Source organism: Monodon monoceros, unplaced genomic scaffold (genome assembly GCF_005190385.1).
Source record: "Monodon monoceros isolate NGI ecotype Baffin Bay Population unplaced genomic scaffold, NGI_Narwhal_1 Super_Scaffold_21, whole genome shotgun sequence".
In the NCBI taxonomy this organism is placed as follows: domain Eukaryota; kingdom Metazoa; phylum Chordata; class Mammalia; order Artiodactyla; family Monodontidae; genus Monodon; species Monodon monoceros.
The window spans coordinates 128,782,258-128,802,629 of NW_021703778.1; the positions used below are offsets into that span (position 1 = coordinate 128,782,258).

General features: G+C 37.2%; 1 protein-coding gene across 1 annotated transcript in view; it reads right to left on the bottom strand.

Moving 5' to 3' along the window:
• Nucleotides 1–229: 229 nt before the first annotated feature.
• Nucleotides 230–20,372, bottom strand: part of WDHD1 (WD repeat and HMG-box DNA binding protein 1) — a 55,706-nt gene continuing 35,563 nt past the window's right edge. Inside the window, exons 17-26 of the mRNA XM_029239607.1 lie at nt 12,959–13,073; nt 11,930–12,061; nt 9,666–9,889; nt 9,463–9,581; nt 9,216–9,272; nt 6,700–6,743; nt 6,099–6,269; nt 5,345–5,475; nt 3,484–3,622; nt 230–1,016 (exon numbers count right to left, since the gene is read on the bottom strand). Of these exons, the coding sequence (XP_029095440.1) occupies nt 816–1,016; nt 3,484–3,622; nt 5,345–5,475; nt 6,099–6,269; nt 6,700–6,743; nt 9,216–9,272; nt 9,463–9,581; nt 9,666–9,889; nt 11,930–12,061; nt 12,959–13,073 (1,333 nt within the window). The 3' untranslated portion in view covers nt 230–815. The remainder of the gene's footprint in view (nt 1,017–3,483; nt 3,623–5,344; nt 5,476–6,098; nt 6,270–6,699; nt 6,744–9,215; nt 9,273–9,462; nt 9,582–9,665; nt 9,890–11,929; nt 12,062–12,958; nt 13,074–20,372) is intronic.

A 20,372-nucleotide genomic window follows, 5' to 3' on the forward strand; every position in this document is an offset into this window, starting at 1 on the left:
GCACTGCTGATGCTGATAACCAGAGTAGCTTACGAGGAGCACATCATGTGCTGGGCTGCAATGCTATCAAAACAGTATCTTCAATTCTCTTCTGTGTGTATACTGTGTAATAGGATGGGGGGTGGTAGAAATTACGGTAATAAATATAAAATATATTTTCTAGAAACACTTCCATTTCATGGAAATACAATGTGAAGACCATATCAAGCTAAATATGGAAATGTGCAAGTTTTATTTAAAAAAAAAAGGCTACACAAATAATTAAAGGTAATATATGAAGAAACTGCCAAAACAAACAAAAGGTCTCATCTACAAAATTATTTACATGTTTAGGGCCCATACTAAAAAAAAACCATGGTCCCCTGGGGCCAGTATAGACATAGAGAGCAGTCTATGGGAAGAGGACTTCTGTAGTGCTTCCCAGTACATGACATGAACCAAACAACGAAAACCCTGCAAGGTACTTCAATGTTCAGAGGTTTTAAGACCTTGGCTTTGATGATTTTTAAGGTAAGAAACAAAACCAAATCAGCTTCCAATGGGACATGACAGTGGCGTCCAGTCAGTGACCATGACCACAATGCTTCTGAATGGCCCTCCATTTGGGGGCAGAGCAATCTGAAGAGATGATAGTTTTTACAGATGCCCTGCTACCTACACTAATATAATTACTACAGTATCTTATAAAGACAAACAGCAGTCTTTAAACTCTTTTAAAAATATATAAAGAGTTTCCTAAAGATTTTTTTTAAAAGGTCTAGATTCATCAAAGATGAGTAAAAAATCCATTACTTTCCTAAGTACACTTCCTTACTCTATTCCTGATTAAATGCAAAAGCTGACAGTTTCTGATTCGTAGAAAGATCTAAAGGTTTTTGCTTTTTAGGCAAATTCAGATTCTCCTTCGTTTTTTCTTTCTGGTTTTCAGTTTCGTGACTATCATCGACCACACGTTTTCGTTTCTTTTCTTCAGCTCCATCACTTGCAGTTCCTCCTTTGGCCTTGGCAGCCCATGCCTTTATAAAAATATTGCAGGAGAAAAGTTTTTAGACACTAACAAAGAAATAGGAAGGACATGATTTCGTTACTTTTGCAGGCAACATTCCTTTATGTAAAGCAGCATAATTAGCATTTGAATTGTTAAACTAATCATTAAGGGTTCTTTTTTTTTTAAACAAATCTTTTATTACTTAATTGCAGGGCACGTTAAAAAATTTACATTCTACCTCTATAATATTTCAATCTAAACTCTGCTTGTATTTAAGCATATTAAGTGCAAAACACTATAACTGCAGGTACTTTTTTAGAAAGAAAACCTTTTAAGATTATTATAGATTTCCATGCAGTTGTAGGAAATAATACAGAAAGCCACCGTGTTCCCTTTACTCAGTTTCCCTCAATGGTTGCATCTTGCAAAACTGTAGTGCGCTATTACAACTAGGATATTGACATTGATAAAATTCCCTTTTTTATGTCTACTTGTTTGTGTGTGTGTGTATAATTCTATTGTAGGCTGTGTATTTACCACCACATTCAGGATACAGAACAGTAGTTCCATAAGCACGAGGATCCCACATGTTGCCCCACCCCACTCCTCTCCCAGGCCCTAACCCCTGGCAATCAGTTCTCTGTTCTTCATCCCCATCACTTTGTCGTATCAGGAACGTTATATACAATATACACTCTTTTGGGATTGGTTTCTACTCACTAAGCAAGAACCTAACAAGCTTCACTCATTTCATTTACCTCTTAAACCTCTTTTAATCTATAACAATTCCTCCTCCTCCTACTTTATTTTCCTTCCTAGTCATTGTTGTTGAAATGGGACCATTTGACCTGTAGTATTTTTCACATTAACAGACTGGATTTAAGAAATGTTTAAGGTTTACACTAAAAATATTGATTACATTTTTAAGTATTCAAGAACACAATCGCAACTTTTGCCAAATCTCTTCCTCTTTTCCTAATAAGGTCTTATTCATTCAGATGTCATTTTATCTAAAAGAAATTCTGCTTACAAGGACTTTAGAGTAGTACTCCAAAAATGTGAATTAATTTCATTTTTACTTATTAATCTTTTTTTGCTTTTGATAAGTAATGCACTTTTTCTTGGGGTATTCCCCTAACTTACAATATGCAGAAACTTATACAGATGTAAGCAGTACATCTGCCAAAAAATTAACCATCAGCACTAAATAATAATTATTACATATCCATAGGTTCAAAGCTGACATTTTGCTCGTTGTATTTCCTCTCCACCAAGAGTTTATCAGAATGTATTCAATTTCTAAAAACAGAAAAAGGCACTTTCTTTAAGAATTTTTAAAACCTGGGAATTCACTGAAGTCCCCATCTCAGTACAATTAACCTTACAAATGGGACCTAATGAAACTTAAAAGCTTTTGTATAGCAAAGGAAACTATAAACAAGACAAAAAGACAATCCTCAGAATGGGAGAAAATATTTGCAAATGAATCAACGGACAATCAAAGGATTAATCTCCAAAATATATAAACAGCTCATGCAACTCAATATCAAAAAAACAAACAACCCAATCAAAAAATGGGCAGAAGACCTAAATAGACATTTCTCCAAAGAAGACATACAGATTGCCAAGAAGCACATGAAAAGCTGCTCAACATCACTAATTATTAGAGAAATGCAAATCAAAACTACAATGATGTATCACCTCACACAGGTTAGAATGGGCATCATCAGAAAATCTATAAACAATAAATGCCGGAGAAGGTGTGGAGAAAAGGGAACCCTCTTGCACTGTTGGTGGGAATGTAAACTGACACAGCCACTATGGAGAACAGTATGGAGGTTCCTTAAAAAATTAAAAATAGAATTACCATATGACCCAGCAATCCCACTACTGGGCATATACCCAGAGAAAACTCTAATTCAAAAAGACACATGCACCCCAATGTTCACTGCAGCACTATTTACAATAGCCAGGTCATGGAAGCAACCTAAATGCCCATCGACAGAGGAATGGATAAAGAAGATGTGGTACTTATATACAATGGAATATTACTCAACCATAAAAACGAATGAAATTGGGTTATTTATAGAGACGTGGATGGACCTAGAGATTGTCATACAGAGTGAAGTAAGTCAGAAAGAGAAGAACAAATATCGTATATTAACGCATATATGTGGAACCTGGAAAAATGGTACAGATGAACTGGTGTGCAAGGCAGAAATAGAGACACAGATGTAGAGAACAAACGTATGGACAGCAAGTGGGGAAAGTGAGGGCGGGGGGATGAATTGGGAGATTGGGATTGATATATATACACTAATTTGTATAAAATAGATAATAAGAATCTGCTGTATAGCACAGGGAACTCCACTTCGCTGTACAGCAGAAACTAACACAACATTGTAAAACAACTATACCCCAATTAAAAAAGAAACAAAAAAAAACCCCTGGGAATTCACTAAAGTCTCATTCTCAATACAATTATCCTTACTTACCTTCCTTTCTTCAGTTGACAATACTCTAAATCGAACCATTCCTTCTTTTATTATGTCTGCTTCATCTGAAAAGTCAGGATTGTCAGACAAAATATTACATCTGTTTTCTTCCAGCCACATCTGGAACCCGGTCTTTGGCCTAAAATAGCAGTTATGTAAAAAAATTTTATAATTAAGACAGTCTTAAAAGTGCTTCATGATTTTTCAGGTTAGTGATTAACCATTAGCATACCTATATATAAAGTAAGAGAGACACAGTTAATTACACTTGTTAATATTCATAATTACATATTACTTAAAACTGCCTAGAGACTGCAGGAATAATGAGCTGAAAAAATCCTTTATAAGATCAATTCAAAGGGATTACTCACATTTGTATTTTCCAAGTGCAGCAAAACTCTGAACTTTCAACTCTTTTATGAATGTTGACAGGCTCAAGGTCTCCAATCCTACTTCGCCCCTCTAGCCCAATATAACCCTTCCATGTATCTTTGGTAGCCTTTCTCCATTTCCCAAACCAGCTATTGGAAATCGTCATGACTTCTCTCAAGCTCCTCACCCCTGCCCTCACAGCTGACCTGAGAGTGTGGGTCCTTTCTTGTACCATTATTATGTAAAGCATGGACACAGCATACTTGTCAGTTTCATTAGATTTCAGTTCTGACACAAACTGTCTTTAGGTCACAAGTGAAGATTTAATGCAAACATTTAATATTTACTGAGCACTTTTTTTCTGTATAGCCTGTTGATAGTATAAAAAATGGAATCTTCTTAAGTAAAAATTTCACTGTTTCATATCTAAATTAAATTCAGAACAAAATAGGAAAAAATAAAAACCACAGCTATCCCTTCAAATTAAATTGGTTAACATCAGATATTGGTTAAATGAGATACGTAACACTAAAAATGAAACGGTGACTTTTTCAATTTAGCTGATGTATTTTAAATAAATCTAGCATACAAGAGATCAAGAAATTTGGTAACACTGAGTTGGTGGACAAACAGGATATGGACAAATAGGAACTCTCATATTGCTGGGGGTGTATAAAATAATACAACATCCATGCAGAACAATTTTGCAATATCTATCGAAATTACAATTGTACATTAGCTTGAACCATACAGGAATCCATCTTACAGCTATAGGTATATAATATTCATATAAAGTTATTCACTGTACTACTATTTGTACTAGCAAAAGACCAGCAACTACCTTTTGTCCACCAGTAGAGAACTAAATAAATTATGGTATAGCCATTCAATGGAAGTAAAAAGATTAAAGAAACTCTTCATGTAGTAATAAGAAATCAACTGCAAAAGCTATTAAATGAAAAAAATACGGCACAGAACAATGAGTATACTACCATTTCTGTAAAACTAAAAAAAGACAGATAAATCTAAGTGTACATGCATAGGACAATTCCAGAAGGCTATATAAGAAACTTGTGCAGTGACTATTTGTGGAGGGGAAACTGGGTGGGTAGGGAAAAGATTTACTCTTCATCACAAATCTTTTTCTATCTTTTGACTGTGTTTCTCCCATGTAACTACACTAACGATTTAAAAACAAACAAATGAAAAAATTAACTAATTATAAAATATAGTGTCCCAGCAAAACTTATCCACAATTTAAAACATGTATGCAGTTTATCAAAGCATACTTTAATAAGTAATATAAATAGACATTAATCAATATTTGTGGCTTCCCTAAAGTTACAAGTGTTCAGAATGCCTACTACCTGTGCTAATGTATTATTTACATGAATGAATAACAGGGCCACATAATTTTGTATTGCTACTTCTGTATGCCTTTTACTGGAATACTACATCTTGAGAACACTAAATTTCTCTATGTACTAACCTTTGGTTTTCAGTGTTTTGAGGACAAATAGCTGGGGTTTCAGATGATGGATTTTTAGGATTTTCTTCTTTTACTTCCTCAGTCTTATCAGCTTGGGAAGTTCTTTTCCAGAAAAAGGATGCTGCCGATGCCTGTAAAAACAAACATAATGAATACCGCAACAAAATCTAGTATGATTTTATATGTTACAAGCAAATTTTGAAAAATGTGGAGAAATATAATTATTTAGAATTCTTTCACCAACGTGTGAAGTCCCGAGAGGTTCTCTGTTGAAAATAAACATGTATAAACACACACACACAATCCCAAAAAACTGTACCTCAAATTTCATGTATTCTAGATGAATAAAATTATATGAAATGGAAAATACAAATGATAGGTCTATTTTACTGATGACAAATCTGTGACAAAATACCAAAACTGGGACACAATCTGGGAGGCAAAATCAGAATACAGAACAAGGGAAGATTAGGGCTAGGTACTAAACCAGCTGTCATTAAATAGGGACATGCATCAGAACCATTTGGAAAATGAAAAAAAATACAGATAGATGCATGAGTCCCTGTCCTGGGTCTACATATTCTTAAAAAGTGATTCTGATGCAAAACCAGAAATGAGAACCATTGCCCTCACTAGACAATCACTTATAAACAACTGGAGCCTCCTGTCTCATACCTGAAAGAGTGAACAAAACTAAAGTAAGACAAACAGACTATGAGTTGTGTACTGCAGATGGGGGCAGGTGAAATCATACCTGCTTAGACTTTGGTTTTGGAACCAGAGGCTTTATAACTGGAGACTTTTCATAATTTGTAGCTCGATTAAGTGCAGTAGATTTCTTGGATGATTTGTTCATATTGTCTAAAATATTAGTTGAACGTACTGAATTCACTGAAATGGATGGCTCTTTGGAATTGCCTGATACCTACAAAGCAAACTAATATTAGCATTTAATGTTTAAAGAAGAAAAAAAATGCCAAGAGATTTATCTTTCCTTTAAATTTCTGTTAAGTTTGTATTGTAGTCTCACCTTCGGAAATGAATATATTTGGTATAATCCAAATTAAGACTGATGCGCATATTCCCAAATACCACATCCCCAAGTTTTGAAAACCTTCAAAACTGTAGGTTCTCAGAAGATAAGTAGAAAATGTAACTCCTGGTCCAAGCAGGAACTAGTGCTGCTTTCATCTTTGTTTATTTTAAAATATTTACTTATTTAAATATTTTAAAATTTAATCTGTTGCAGTCTTTAATGCCTCTTAAGTCTGGGGAGGGTCGTCTGGTAGTTTGGAAATATTTCTCTGTATGGAAATGTATTTAAATAATAGAAAACATCACTGGAAAGAGTTTACCTTGAAGGGGTTTATTCGTCCTTGGTTGCTAGAGGTAACTGCACCTTTCATAAGAAAGAAACCCTCACTTAATAGTGGTAAAACTCAGAAGACTATGACTTCTATAAGAATTATGGAATATTTTAATCTGTATTATATGAAAATAATGTACTTTGCAACTTTAAAACTATTAATAACTATATATGACCTCCTTCCTATTTCTAAGACAAAATAAAAGCTATTAGATGATGGGAACTATCCCAATTTGCCACTATGAAATAGACAGATACAATATGTAGAGATCTCTTCTTTTCTCCTGTTACCAGGGAAGAATGGTGCCTTATTTTAGCTAGTTAATAATTCCTCTACAAATGCTCTAGATCCCACCCACTCCTGCTTTTCAAGAAACTTGTGTTATCAATGGCTACACGTGTCATCTTTGACTTTTCCTTCTTTATTGGCTCAAGTTTCCCAACTTAAAGAAACAAACAAAAACCAAACACGCTCTCTGCCACATCCCCTTCTCGCCCCCCACATAATTTTCCCTCACCTCCCCTAAGCAGCCAAATTTCTCAAGAGTTGTCTACACAGCTATTCCCATTTCCTCACTATTCACATGTTCCTCCATCCAATACATGGCTTCCAGCCTTACTACCCTGCAGAATCTGCTCTTGCTAAGAACTCAGTAAACCCTATGCAGCCAAAACTGGTGGATCTTTTCCAGCCATCACCTTGTTTGACCTCTCAACAGCATTCCACATAGCGGAGTGTTCCTTTCTTCTTGATACTACCTCCCCTTTGACTTCTGAGATACTGCATTCCCTGGCTTACCTCCTTCCTCACTTTCTTTTGATGGTTCGTCCTCCTCCTCTCTAGGCCTAACCTCATTTTTCTCCTCACTTTGATCCTCCCCCAGTGCTCACTCACCCATACCCATGGTTTAAACTGCTATACTTATGTCAACAATTTTCACTTTACATCTCCATCCCAGAGATACTACTTTCCTGAACAGCCAATAGTAATTCATCATCCTCCTATCTAAACCTACGTTTTCCTAGTGTTTCCTGACTCAGTAAATGGCACCATCATTCATTCAAGTACTCAAGCCAGAAACTGACAGTTATTCTTCACACCCTGAACTTCCATCCTCTCTATATCATCTTCAGAAACACCTCTTCAATTCCTCCCATGCTTTCTACCAGCAATCACCACCACCCCAGTCTATTCAATCTCACTTGGGACTACCTCAGAAGTCTCCTTATATGCAGTCCTCCTCTTGACAGTGTGCCATACTCTGCCCCTCATTAAAACCTACAACAGCCTCCCAGCAACCTCAGAATAAAGGTCCAAATCCTACCATGGCCTACATGGATCTGCAAGGTCTGGCTCCTGCTCATTGCTCCAAAACCATTCAGCGCCACTTTCTCTTTGCTCTCTGTGCTCTTCAAGCCTCTCTTATAGTCTTCACACATGCTGTTCCTTAAGCCCACATGCTTTTCTTCTGCTTCTGCTCCCACCCACCTTTGCATGGCTGACTCATTCACCCTTTAGATCTCTGCTTTAAACATTCCACATGGCAGCTTCCCTGGTGGCGCAGTGGTTAAGAATCTGCCTGCCAATGCAGGGGACACGGGTTACAGCCCTGGTCTGTGAAGATCCCACATGCTGCAGAGCAACTAAGCCCCTGGGCCACAACTACTAAGCCCGTGTGCCACATCGACTGAAGCCTGCGGGCCTAGAGCCCGTGCTCCACAACAAGAGAAGCCACCGCAATAAGAAGCCCGCGCGCCACAATGAAGAGCAGCCCCCACTCGCTGCAACTAGAGAAAGCCCACGCACAGCAATGAAGACCCAGTGCAGCCAAAAATAAATTTAAAAAATAAAATAGGGCTTCCCTGGTGGCGCAGTGGTTGAGAGTCCACCTGCTGATGCAGGGGACATGGGTTCGTGCCCCGGTCTGGGAAGATCCCACATGCCGTGGAGCGGCTGGGCCCGTGAGCCATGGCTGCTGAGCCTGCGCGTCCGGAGCCTGTGCTCCGCAACAGGAGAGGCCACAACAGTGAGAGGCCCACGTACCACAAATAAATAAATAAATAAAATAAAATAAATAAACATTCCATGAGGCCTTCCTTGGGGTCCCAAACCATCCCCCACCACTGACTAGATTACAGCCACCTGTCATATGCTCTTTTAATAATCTGTACACATGTAAAAGTATACTAAAATCAAACATATATATATACATATATATATATATACATGTATACTTTTAAAAGCCAGCTGGTACTATAATGTTTATGCAGGGATCAAACATGCATGTCTACTTGACCACTGTAGCCCCCCACCCCAGGCAAATACTAGACACAAAATAGGCATTTAATAAGTATTTGTTAAATGACCACTGTTTCACAAACATTTCTGATTAAAAACAACAACAACAAAGCAGGCCCTGAAGAGTAAGGTGTATTTGAGTAGATGTATCACTGTAAAGACTACTTCAAAATTTTCTTGGTATTACAAAATCCAAATTTTCTTACCTGACTTAATAGCTGGCATATCAGAGGAATTTACACTTTTGAAAAACGGGTTTTCTCCTACAGAATAATTAAGATAAAACAATACAATGTAAATGGGAAGATAAAGTCATCTTCTGTAATCAACAATCAGACAGGAAAGACGTCTTGAAAAAGTATGGGTATTCAATATCCCTCAGCCAAGTAAAAGGGGAGAAGTCACACACATGACACATCTCATCTTTAAACTGCCTTAAAAATGTTATCTTACCATGTTTATGTATTTCTGGTTTTTCTTCTATATCATCAGCTTCTCCAGTATCCTCTGAATCCTCTTCAACTTGATTTCTGAGCCTTGGCTGACTCCACTCTGTAGGAGTATTACTGTAACTAAAAGACAATGATATTATTCAATAAAGGGCTATAAAAAGACCAAGTCAATATTCAGGATGGTAAAACTCAAACATTTCTCACCCAGCATTCAACTTTTTTTTGAAATCCTCTTCTTCTTCTTCCTCTTCTTCAGCTTGGGTGGCTGCCAATTCTGCTGCTTTCTCTACAGCCAGTTCACTAAGTCTCTGGGCCAATATTAATCTCCGAGAACGAGAAGCATATTTAATGGCTAAATTCACAGCATTTTGAGTCATTAGATCAGCAAGTTCCACACAACGAAATTCCCGCTCCAGTTTACAAGAAAGCTAAAGGAAAAAAAGTCAAATTATGTTGAGTAAAACTTTTTAAAAATAAAAGAATGATACTACTAGTAGAACTGAGAAAAGTTTTCTAGATATTGTATCCCTGATTCTAAGAGGCACATTTTTACACATTTTAACATCTCTCTCTGAAGTTGAGAACCATCTTACAATTGACGGTGAGTCAGTTTAAATGGCAGCATTTCTTTCTGTCTTAGTGACTTAAATAAGAAAAATACTGGTGCATTTCACAATCAACAATGAAATATGACATATCATTTCAAGTTATTGATTGCAAGGAGTAAGAGATTTATTTAAAAATTCAAAAATGGTTCTCCTAAATTTGTTTTCCTGCCCATTCCACCACCTGCTCTCACAAAACAGGGTAGCAAATTGAAAGAAAGAATAAATTGTAAATGATTTTTTATTACTTTGCATAGAATTGGCACACAAATGCTACTAAGTGAATGTGGGTGGGCAAACAGATTTACCCATTAACTTTTTAAGTATGATTGTCTATGATCTCTAACTACCAGAAACAGTTATACAACTTCCAAATTAGCAAACAACCTCCTTTTTCTTGCTCTATTTTTTATGCTTACAATATAAAATGAAAAACATTCATTTATCATGACTTTTTCTTTTGGTATGAATTTTGATGACTCAAAGTGAGGCAACTGAAGTACAATGTGAGGAAAACTAATATTTCGAAGACTACTAAAGGTCTCATAATTCACAGAAGTATTACTTTGTTACTTAGACATGTCAAGTCTGATACATCAGCATAGACGCTTTAGATATTTACCTGCATGTCCTTCTCAAGTTTTCCAGTATCACTTATCTGTAAGCAGTACTTCTCAATCAGGGTGGTACTCTGCCTCAGAGGGCATTTGGAAATGAAAGTAGTATGGTTTTCCCAGTAATTAGGTGGAACTATGGGCATTTGCCTGGGGGCAGGAATGCTAAAGAACTAACAGGATGCTACTAGCACCCTACTGAGGAACACTGCACTCCAGCGGAAAAGCTCCTCTATGGCTAAATGGTAAATAAATCAAACATGTTTCCTTACATATGCTGTAGAAAATAAAAAGGTTACTAGTTCATGTTGGTGTACAAATGGGACTTTGTGAATGGAACAAAACTTACTCTATAGTAAACTAATTAAATTTCTTTAATACTAAATGCAAGGCAGTGTTGCACAGAGGTGACAGCAGTGAATATCACCTTTTGGAGACAAGTTACAATAAGCTCTGTGGTCTCAGATATCACTTTGCCCTCAGAAGTTTTTTCCCTCAACTTTAAAATGGAAAGTCTGGGCCGTTTACTCTCTTAGGAAATACTGAGATGCACTATGTATCAGACACTACATCAGTGCCTCGCATACATTAGTGAACAGGACATGGTCACTGCCCTCAAGGTGTTTACAGTCTAGTCCGAGAAGAGCACAGAAGAAATTACATTATACTCCTCCTCATAAGCCAACCTGGAATGAGGAAACACACTTATGAATCTTATGTTTCAAAAAGTTTTTTATCTCTAAAGATAAATGTATTTAAATATCCAGGGGACCAAACCTGGTCACTGGCTACAAACTTTTACCTAAGAGGATAACAAAAGGCAGGCATGTCTAAAAGCCTGATCAAAGTTCTTAAGACTGCTCAGCCTGCAGACCTAAAAGTCTACACTCAAACTTTATTTGCTGCACATGATAAGAGCAGGAGCTAGAGCCAGTCCTCAAACTTTATTAATAAGCATCTGAATCACCTACAGGGCCTATTAAAACACAGACCAGTCGGCAAAAACAAAACAGGGAGGTAGTACCAGAAGAGTTTATTTCTTCCTATGATCTTAGATACAAGGCAATGTCGTAAATATTTTATATGCAACGTGAACTGGGAAACAGAACTTTTAAGGGAGAAAAACACCACCAGATACAACTTAGGAATTCTAGGTTGTGGAACCTGGTGCTAATTCACATACCATTAAGAAATTCAACCTAGAGAAAAAAAATTAACTTTTCTTCCCCACTATACTTATTTTACTCACCGCAAGCATTTTCATTAAAAGTTCCTGTTGTTCTTTTATTGCTTGATTTTTAGTGCTCTCTTCATATTCATAACCATTTTTAGCTAAATAATCAAGGTGGTTGTGAAACATAACTGAACGCCAGTACTGTTCCTGCAAAAGTGGAAAAACTGCTTAGAGCCAACTATCAGTTGAATACCACGCAAGTGTTAAACATTTATCATGATACCAGTTTCTGAATAAAATATTTTCTGAAATATTCCTTTCTACAGCTTATTTTACAATTCTAATGTGATATTATGGCTTGACTTTATCTTCTATCCTTAAAAAAAAAAAAAACCAGGGAAATACAGTGACCCTTGAACAATGTAGCAGGTAGAGGTGCCTACCCTCTGTGTAGTTGAAAATCTGCGTATAACTTATAGTCAGCTCTCCATATATATGCGGTTCCTCCATATCTGAGGTTCGGCATCCTCAGATTCAACCAATCTTGCATGGTGCTGTACTGTAGTATTTACTACTGAAAAAAAACCCACGTATAAATGGACCCACACAGTTCAAACCCATGTTCTTCAAGGGTCAACTGTATATAGCATTTTAAAGTTTCCTAGCTATCATAGTTGATGCTCAGAGAACTTAGTAAACTAGATTTTTATAAGCTGATTTGTTTCTTGTTTAGAATAACTAACTGCAAGATATCGAATGACTTTTGATGACGCAGGGCTAGGAGTAAGGCGAGGCAAGCCTGGCCTTTGTGTACATGAATTTTGTACCCTTTGTGAGGGTACAAAATTCATGAAGGCATTGTCCTCTTAGGCACTTGTCCAAGCCCGAGAGTGAGCGCCTTACCCTAGTGAGGCCCTGACAGTCACACCCATTTACCTCTTAGACAAAGTCCCTGGAAGCAGCCCTCCTCCCTCACAGCTACTGCTATTTCTTTAATTATAAAGTAATGAATACTCAACACTGGTCATCAGAATAATTCTAAATGTCTGTGTCACAGGCAGGGTATTATCAAACTCAGAGTGTCAAGGTAAGATTTGTGCATACCTCCATTTGTCCTTTCTCTGTGGCAGTCTGACAGTAAGGAAGCTTAAAGGGTAATACAGCTACAGCAGGGCGTGGAAGGGTGGGAGGAAATCGAGAACCTTTGCAAGGAATACACCTGTCAGGAAAGAAACAGTCTCACCATAAAAACTTTCTAAAATATCATAAAAACTGCTACATTATAAATTTTCCAAAAGTTAGTAACTTGGAATAATAATATTCCAATAGCTGGCTTAATAATATACAAAAGATTCCTCTTTTAAAAAAGTACTTTAGGCCTGATTAAGTATCAAATTATCCCTCCACGTACTTCAAAAATCCCTCCTCACATCAGCTTTATTAAATTAACAATCATTAAAAGTGAAATCAGCTTTTTTCAGATTTTCCTTAGCAAAATGCCCACTTCCAAAATACAGAAATTGTGCCATAAACACTTGTCATGGGATCCATGTTATAAAACAGATTGCCCTAAGATAAAATGCTGAAAGCATATTCACTTTCATTCTTCAGTTTGGAAATATTGGTACTGTTGGTAGAAAGTGTCATATAAGAGAAAAAGAGGGTGAAATGTCCAATAAGTGTTTATTATTAGATATTGGTGAGAGTGAAGCAGAAAATCTATTATCATTATAAAAAGGTTATACTGTATATCTGCTCTGCTAAATGAAGGGTTGCCATATGTGGTAATAGTTCAGTTGGCAAGGACTTTTCTGACTAGAATATGTAAGGCACTCATATATGCCCATCAGGATGAGTACTAATGCAATTTATGAATTAAAAAGTATCCATTCATCAGAGTGATTTATATATGCAGAATACTCTTTTAATGTATTTACTCCAAATTATTTATAAGAAAAACATAACTGCACACTCTAAATACTATAGACAAATTTTCTAATTTTCATAAAGTCATTTAAAAAACATAGACCCTTGTTCAACGCTTACTAACAGCCATCCGGTAATACAGCCTTTTAATCAGGGCTTTAAGTTATGACTTTCTTGAAGGAAAATACTAAGTAGAAATTAGGCCCTTAGGTTTAAAATTTTTTTCATAAATATCTTCTAATATTATCAAATGTCCACTAGAATAGTTAAAAAATAAATAAGTGGCATTACCCAGGAATATTACATAGGCTCCCTTTCTAGTAAGATTTAAATACTCCCTTTCCTTCTTTTTACGAAAATATAATAAAAACAAACATGTTTTTAGAGTTCCAATATTTTTTAACATAAATCCTTTCTTTCTACCTCCTCCCCTTTTATGATTTCACATAAATCAGTGGTTTTCACCACATAGTATGAGGTGGCAATGTGAATACTGAGCGTTTGAAAAAACATCTTGTAGTAATTCTGTTATGCACCTATTCACAAAACCATTTTAGTCATGCAAAACGGAAGACAGAACATGTGCATTCAGAAAGGACGAGTGCAATTACATATGCATATGTGTACATTAACAAAACTAGGAGGAACACTGGGAGTAATCTTAATTGCCTTAACATTCTTTTTTCTATAAAGTGACTTAGACTCTGTTTAAAAACATTTTACAACTCTAATACTTTAGTCATAGTAAGCGATTATCATAAAGAAAAATTGATAAGGATTTTACTAATAGCTTTTTTAAAGCCACATTTACATCAAAGCAGAGCACCAATTCACATTTCTTATCCTTTTCTTAGCTTTAAAGACTTGAAGTAAAATGACCTTTTCTCTGTTAGATATCTCTTTCATGGAAGAAGAGGAAAAAACAAACTCATTTGACTGCTAATTTGATGGGTTTTGCCTACAATGAATGAGTTTCCTGGAAACTGTGGCTAAACCATTTGGAGGATAAAATGTGAAAAAATAAACCACAGTTTACTAAGGAGACAAAATTACTTCAATTCCTTTCCAAACAAATCAAAAAATTTGTTCTCTTATATTACAGAGTTGAAAATTATCAAACTGGAGAAAACAGGGGCCAATGTCCAGAATAAGTTTCTAAGAGTTAGTGAGTTTCGCTTGTGGTCTGTGTTGCATGGGCCTCTTTTCAGTGTTCGAGGGGATTTAACTCTTTTAGAGCACTGACTCAGGAGTAGATAATGATTTTACCACCCAACTCTTCCAGGCTGCTCCAATTTATCTTCATGTAGCACAGGACATGTAGTCAGTACTTTTAGCAAATGCTTATTAAATGAACATAACTTGCAAAAAAAAGTCTGTTTTCAAGTGCATTAAATAACTCTTAAGAGTTTTTAAAAACCAAAGAGAATGCCTGATATGAAGTGCCTGCATAAAATATCGTTAAATAAATATGTTCTAATATCAAAAAATAAAGCAGAATAAGGTAAAAAACAAAACTAAACTAAACTAAAGAGAAAAGGAATATTGATGTTTGTAGAAAGCAAATTAGATTGTGGCACGAAAATTAGTACACTCTCAGTTATGTATTAACCAGTGGTGACAATAAAAAAAATCTTCAGAGGAAACCATAAAGACAATTTCTGCTAAACTGAAGTTCATTTCAAACAGAGGTAGGAAATCAGATATGCTACACATCAGTAATTAAAGGCAGGTGTTTTGTACTGATTCAAATGAATTAAAAAAAATTATTTTTAACAAAATGTATTTCCTCACCAAAAAGAAAGCATAAATACTGCTGAATCTGGGTTAGAAAATGTACTTTAAATGGAAAAATTATAGAAACATAATCATTAACCATGAAATACAAGGCTAAATGCCTTAAAGTAGTGACGGTAAGAAAACTACTATTGTTATTAACAACTGACATTCAATGAACACTCACTAAGGGCCAGGCACTGTTCTAAGTACTCCTACATCACTTCATCTTCACAGTAGTTCTGTGAGATGGGTACTAGCTTCATCCTGGTTTTAGAAATGAGGAAACAGAGGCACAGAGAGTCTAAATTTCATGGCCAGGGCTACACAGTGAGCATTTCAGCCAGGATACTGCAGCAGGCTCCAGCGCTGGACCATTATGAAATGCTGCCTTTCCAGAGGAGCAAGTGGTTTGCTATCTTTACCACGAACACGTGAGAACGGAAGCGTGAGATTTAAATAAATATAAGAATGAATTTCTTTTTTTTTTTTCGTTACACGGGCCTCTCACTGTTGTGGCCTCTCCCGGTGCGGAGCACAGGCTCTGGACGCGCAGGCTCAGCGGCCATGGCCCGCGGGCCTAGCCGCTCCGTGGCATGTGGGATCTTCCCAGACCAGGGCATGAACCCGTGTCCCCTGCATCGGCAGGCGGACTCTCAACCACTGTGCCACCAGGGAAGCCCAAGAATGAATTTCTTGATAGCAAGGATAATTAAGTCTCATTAAACACAGCAGCAGGCTACTAAAGATGGTTGCACGGTTTTCTTCCTGGGCTTTCACGGACCTCTGTATCAATAGAAAGGAAATTAATCATCCTCTACATGTGACTAAATGTAAGGAAAGCTGGTATGAGAAGCACAGTAGGCCATACTGAGAAATGTAACTTCCAATCTTTGAAAAACATTCTTATTCAAGTTGATTCTTCCAGAATAAAGCCAGGAAAAAATGAAAAACATTCTGATCAATTTATCACGGTATATACAAGTACATATATTTTTCAGCATTATCTTCTCAGTGTTTCAAATGTCAGCTGTATGAGATTCCCCTCAGTAATTCAATTATTCCCCTAGAATAAGCCAGTCCTTAAGGGATAAGTTTATTCTTTCAATCTATTTATCAACTCAACTTCCACTGTTCCTGTATTTCAACAGAGAAAATACAGGAACTTTTTTGCTACTAACTAGCTGTGTGATCCCAAGTTACTTAGTCTTTTTGGGCCTCAGTTTTCTCACCTGTAAAAATTGGGGAAAAGGACCAGGAGTAAAGGCAGAGCACAGGAACTAGACCAAAAGAAACTGGCGGTTCTCATTTTTTTATCCCTGTAGGGCTGCTGAGCTATTGCAAAATGACCATGCATTCACAAGGGCACCATGAACTGTCTGCAGAATGAATAAAAGAGTTTCCACTTTATGTACTAGAATTTTCACATGCATGTACATGATGTAACTTATAATACAAATTTAGGTTCAAATATGATCTTTAGGTCTATAGAAACTTCCTGCTATTATGGATTTTCTCTATCAACTGATATTCACTGTACAAGCTGCTATCATTTGTAGTTCATGAAATGCTTTGACATATAAAAGGACTCTTATGCTTAATAATGCCAGGAGCCACTGGCCTACACAATTTCTAAAATCCTTCCAAGTCTAAAAACTGTAATTTAGAGTCCATTATTTTTTTTATCCCATGTTGAAAATTTTTTTAATTAATTAATTATTTTATTTTTGGCTGCGTTGGGTCTTCGTTACTGCACGCGGGCTTTCTCTAGTTGTGGTGAGCAGGGGCTACTCTTTGTTGTGGTGCACGGGCTTCCCATTGCGGTGGCTTCTCCTGCTGCAGAGCACGGGCTCTAGGCATGCAGGCTTCAGTAGTTGTGGCTCACGGGCTTCAGAGCGCAGGCTCAGTAGCTGTGGCACATGGGCTTAGTTGCTCCGTGGCATGTGGGATCTTCCCGGGCCATGGCTTGAACCCATGTCCCCTGCACTGGCAGGCGGATTCTTAACCACTGAGCCACCAGGGAAGCCCTCCCATGTTGAATTTAAGTTAAATGTTAACAGCTGTAATTATCATGTCTTTTAATGAGAGTTAAAACTCTTCACAGATCTTAACTATAAAGCAAGTAAGAAAAAAAGCCAGCTGTACAAATTATTAGGGGGCGTAAAAATTGAACTTGATAAAATAGTTTTAATATTAAATGAAAAACCAAAATTATTCATTGCAAATGAATAACTGCATGTACTTCCTTAAGATAATAATATTAACAAACAAAATGAATCATCTTACTTGAATAAACATTAGATGGAACAGTAAAAATCCTTCTAGGTTAAAAACTAAACCTCTGATTAAGATAAAATATGAATTCTTCCATTCAAGTTACTAAAAACTTGATTCCTGGAAACAGACATGTAAAAATATCCCTGAGAACAACCTACACTCTAAGAACTGTTAGAAACAGTTAACTAGGGACTTCCCCGGTGGTGCAGTGGTTAAGAATCTGCCTGCCAATACAGGGAACACGGGTTTGAGCCCTGGTCCTGGAAGATCCCACATGCTGCAGAGCAACTAAGCCCGTGCACCACAACTGCTGAGCCTGTGCTCTAGAGCCCGCGAGCCACAACTACTGAAGGCCGAGTGCCTAGAGCCTGTGTTCTGCAACAAGAGAAGCCACCACAGTGAGAAGCCTGTGAAGTGCAACGAAGAGTAGCCCCCGCTTGCCCCAACTAGAGAAAAGCCCATGTGCAGCAACAGAGACCCAACGCAGCCAAAACTTAATTAGTTAGAATTTTTTAAAAGTTTAATAAATTCCTTCTGATACTAAATATGTCAATAATGGACTATCTGGAGACTTTGAAAACACACGACATACAGAAATAATAACCAGCAATTCCTCTATGATTTTCTACTAAGCTCAATTTCACATTCTTTAGGAAGCCTATGTCTTCTCAAACATCCACACTGCCAACCAATGCCTTCAAAAATACCCTCTATCTTGCTTCAAAACCTGCCACCAAAACAGAAGGCATCAGACAAGAATTCCTGTCACCTTTCATCCACTAAATCGATCTGCATTTGCACCTATCTTCTTCCCTCTCATTACACCTGATAAAATATTTTTAAAAAAATCATATAGGGCTTCCCTGGTGGCGCAATGGTTGAGAGTCCACCTGCCAATGCAGGGGACACAGGTTCGTGCCCTGGTCCGGCAAGATCCCACATGCCGCGGAGCGGCTGGGCCCATGAGCCATGGCCGCTGAGCCTGCACGTCCGGAGCCTGTGCTCCGCAACGGGAAAAGCCACAACAGTGAGAGGCCCGTGTACTGCAAAAAAAAAAATCATGGATATATACCACATCTTCTTTATCCATTCAGCAGTTGATGGACACTTAGGTTGCTTCCGTAACTTGACAACTGTGTAAATAACGCTGCTACGAACATGGGGATGCATGAATCTTGTCCACTTAGTGTTTTTGGTTTTCTTCAGATATATACCCAGAAGTGGAATTTCTGGGTCATTTCTGGGTTTATTTTTAGCTTTTTAAGAAACTTCCATACTGTTCTCCACAGTGGCTGTACCAATTTACATTCCCGCCAACAGTATATGTGGGTTCCCTTTTCTCCACACCCTTGCCAACATTTATTATATGTGTTATTTTCCATGGATTACACTTCAAATAGCAAGTACTAGTTTTTCAGAAGGATAAATCCTAAAGACAGATTCACTGGGTCAAAGGGCATATGCATTTCTAATTCTGATAGTTCTTGACAAATTGCCTTCCACAGGGATTGTGACCAACTTACACTCCTGTCAGCAATACATAAACGTGGTTATTTCCCCACAGCCTCACCAGCTAAGAGTGTTATCAAATTTTCAGATTTTTCTAATTTAATAGGTAAAAAGAGGAATCTCTTTTTAGTTCTGATTTGTGTTTAATCTTACTTCAAGTGACATCAATCATCTTTTCATATATTTGAAAGCCATTTTAATTTCACTTTCTGATTATTGCTTCTTGAAATAGTCTCCACTTACAATTTCTATGACATGACCCTCTTCAGGCGATTTTTCTCTTAATTGCTTAGCTAATCTTCCTTTTTCTCATTCAAAAGCTTCTACTCCAATAACTGACCTCTAAATGCTGGAATTTCTTTGGGGTTGGACTGATACCTTTTGTCTCTTTCTTCTCATTTACTACTATAACTTTATATACCTTCTATAATCTGATGATTCCCAAATGTATATAACCAGCCAAAATTTCTGAGTTTGAATCATATATTCCAATACCTTCCTTTTTTTTCTTTTTAAACTTAAGCATTTTCTCTTTTTTTTTAAAATTAATTAATTTATTTTTGGTCATTTTGGGTCTTCGTTGCTTCGAGCGGGCTTTTCTCTGGTTGCGGTGAGCGGGGGCTACTCTTTGTTGTGGTGCGCGGGCTTCTCATTGCGGAGGCTTCTCTTGTTGCGGAGCACAGGCTCTAGGTGCGTGGGCTTCAGTAGTTGTGGCATGCAGGCTCAATAGTTGTAGCTGGCGGGCTCTAGAGCGCAGGCTCAGTAGTTGTGGCGCATGGCCTTAGGTGCTCTGTGGCACATGGGATCTTCCCAGACCAGGGCCCAAACCCATGTCTCCTGCATTGGCAGGCAGATTCTTAACCACTGCTTCACCAGGGAAGCCCCCAATACCTTCTTGATATCTTCCTTTGGATATTGTGCAGGCTTAACACACCCAAGAGAGTATTCATTTTTATCTTCCTTATTTCTATAAATGGTACTACTCTTTATCTAGTAGCTTTAACTAGAAATATAGGTGTCATTGATTCTTCTC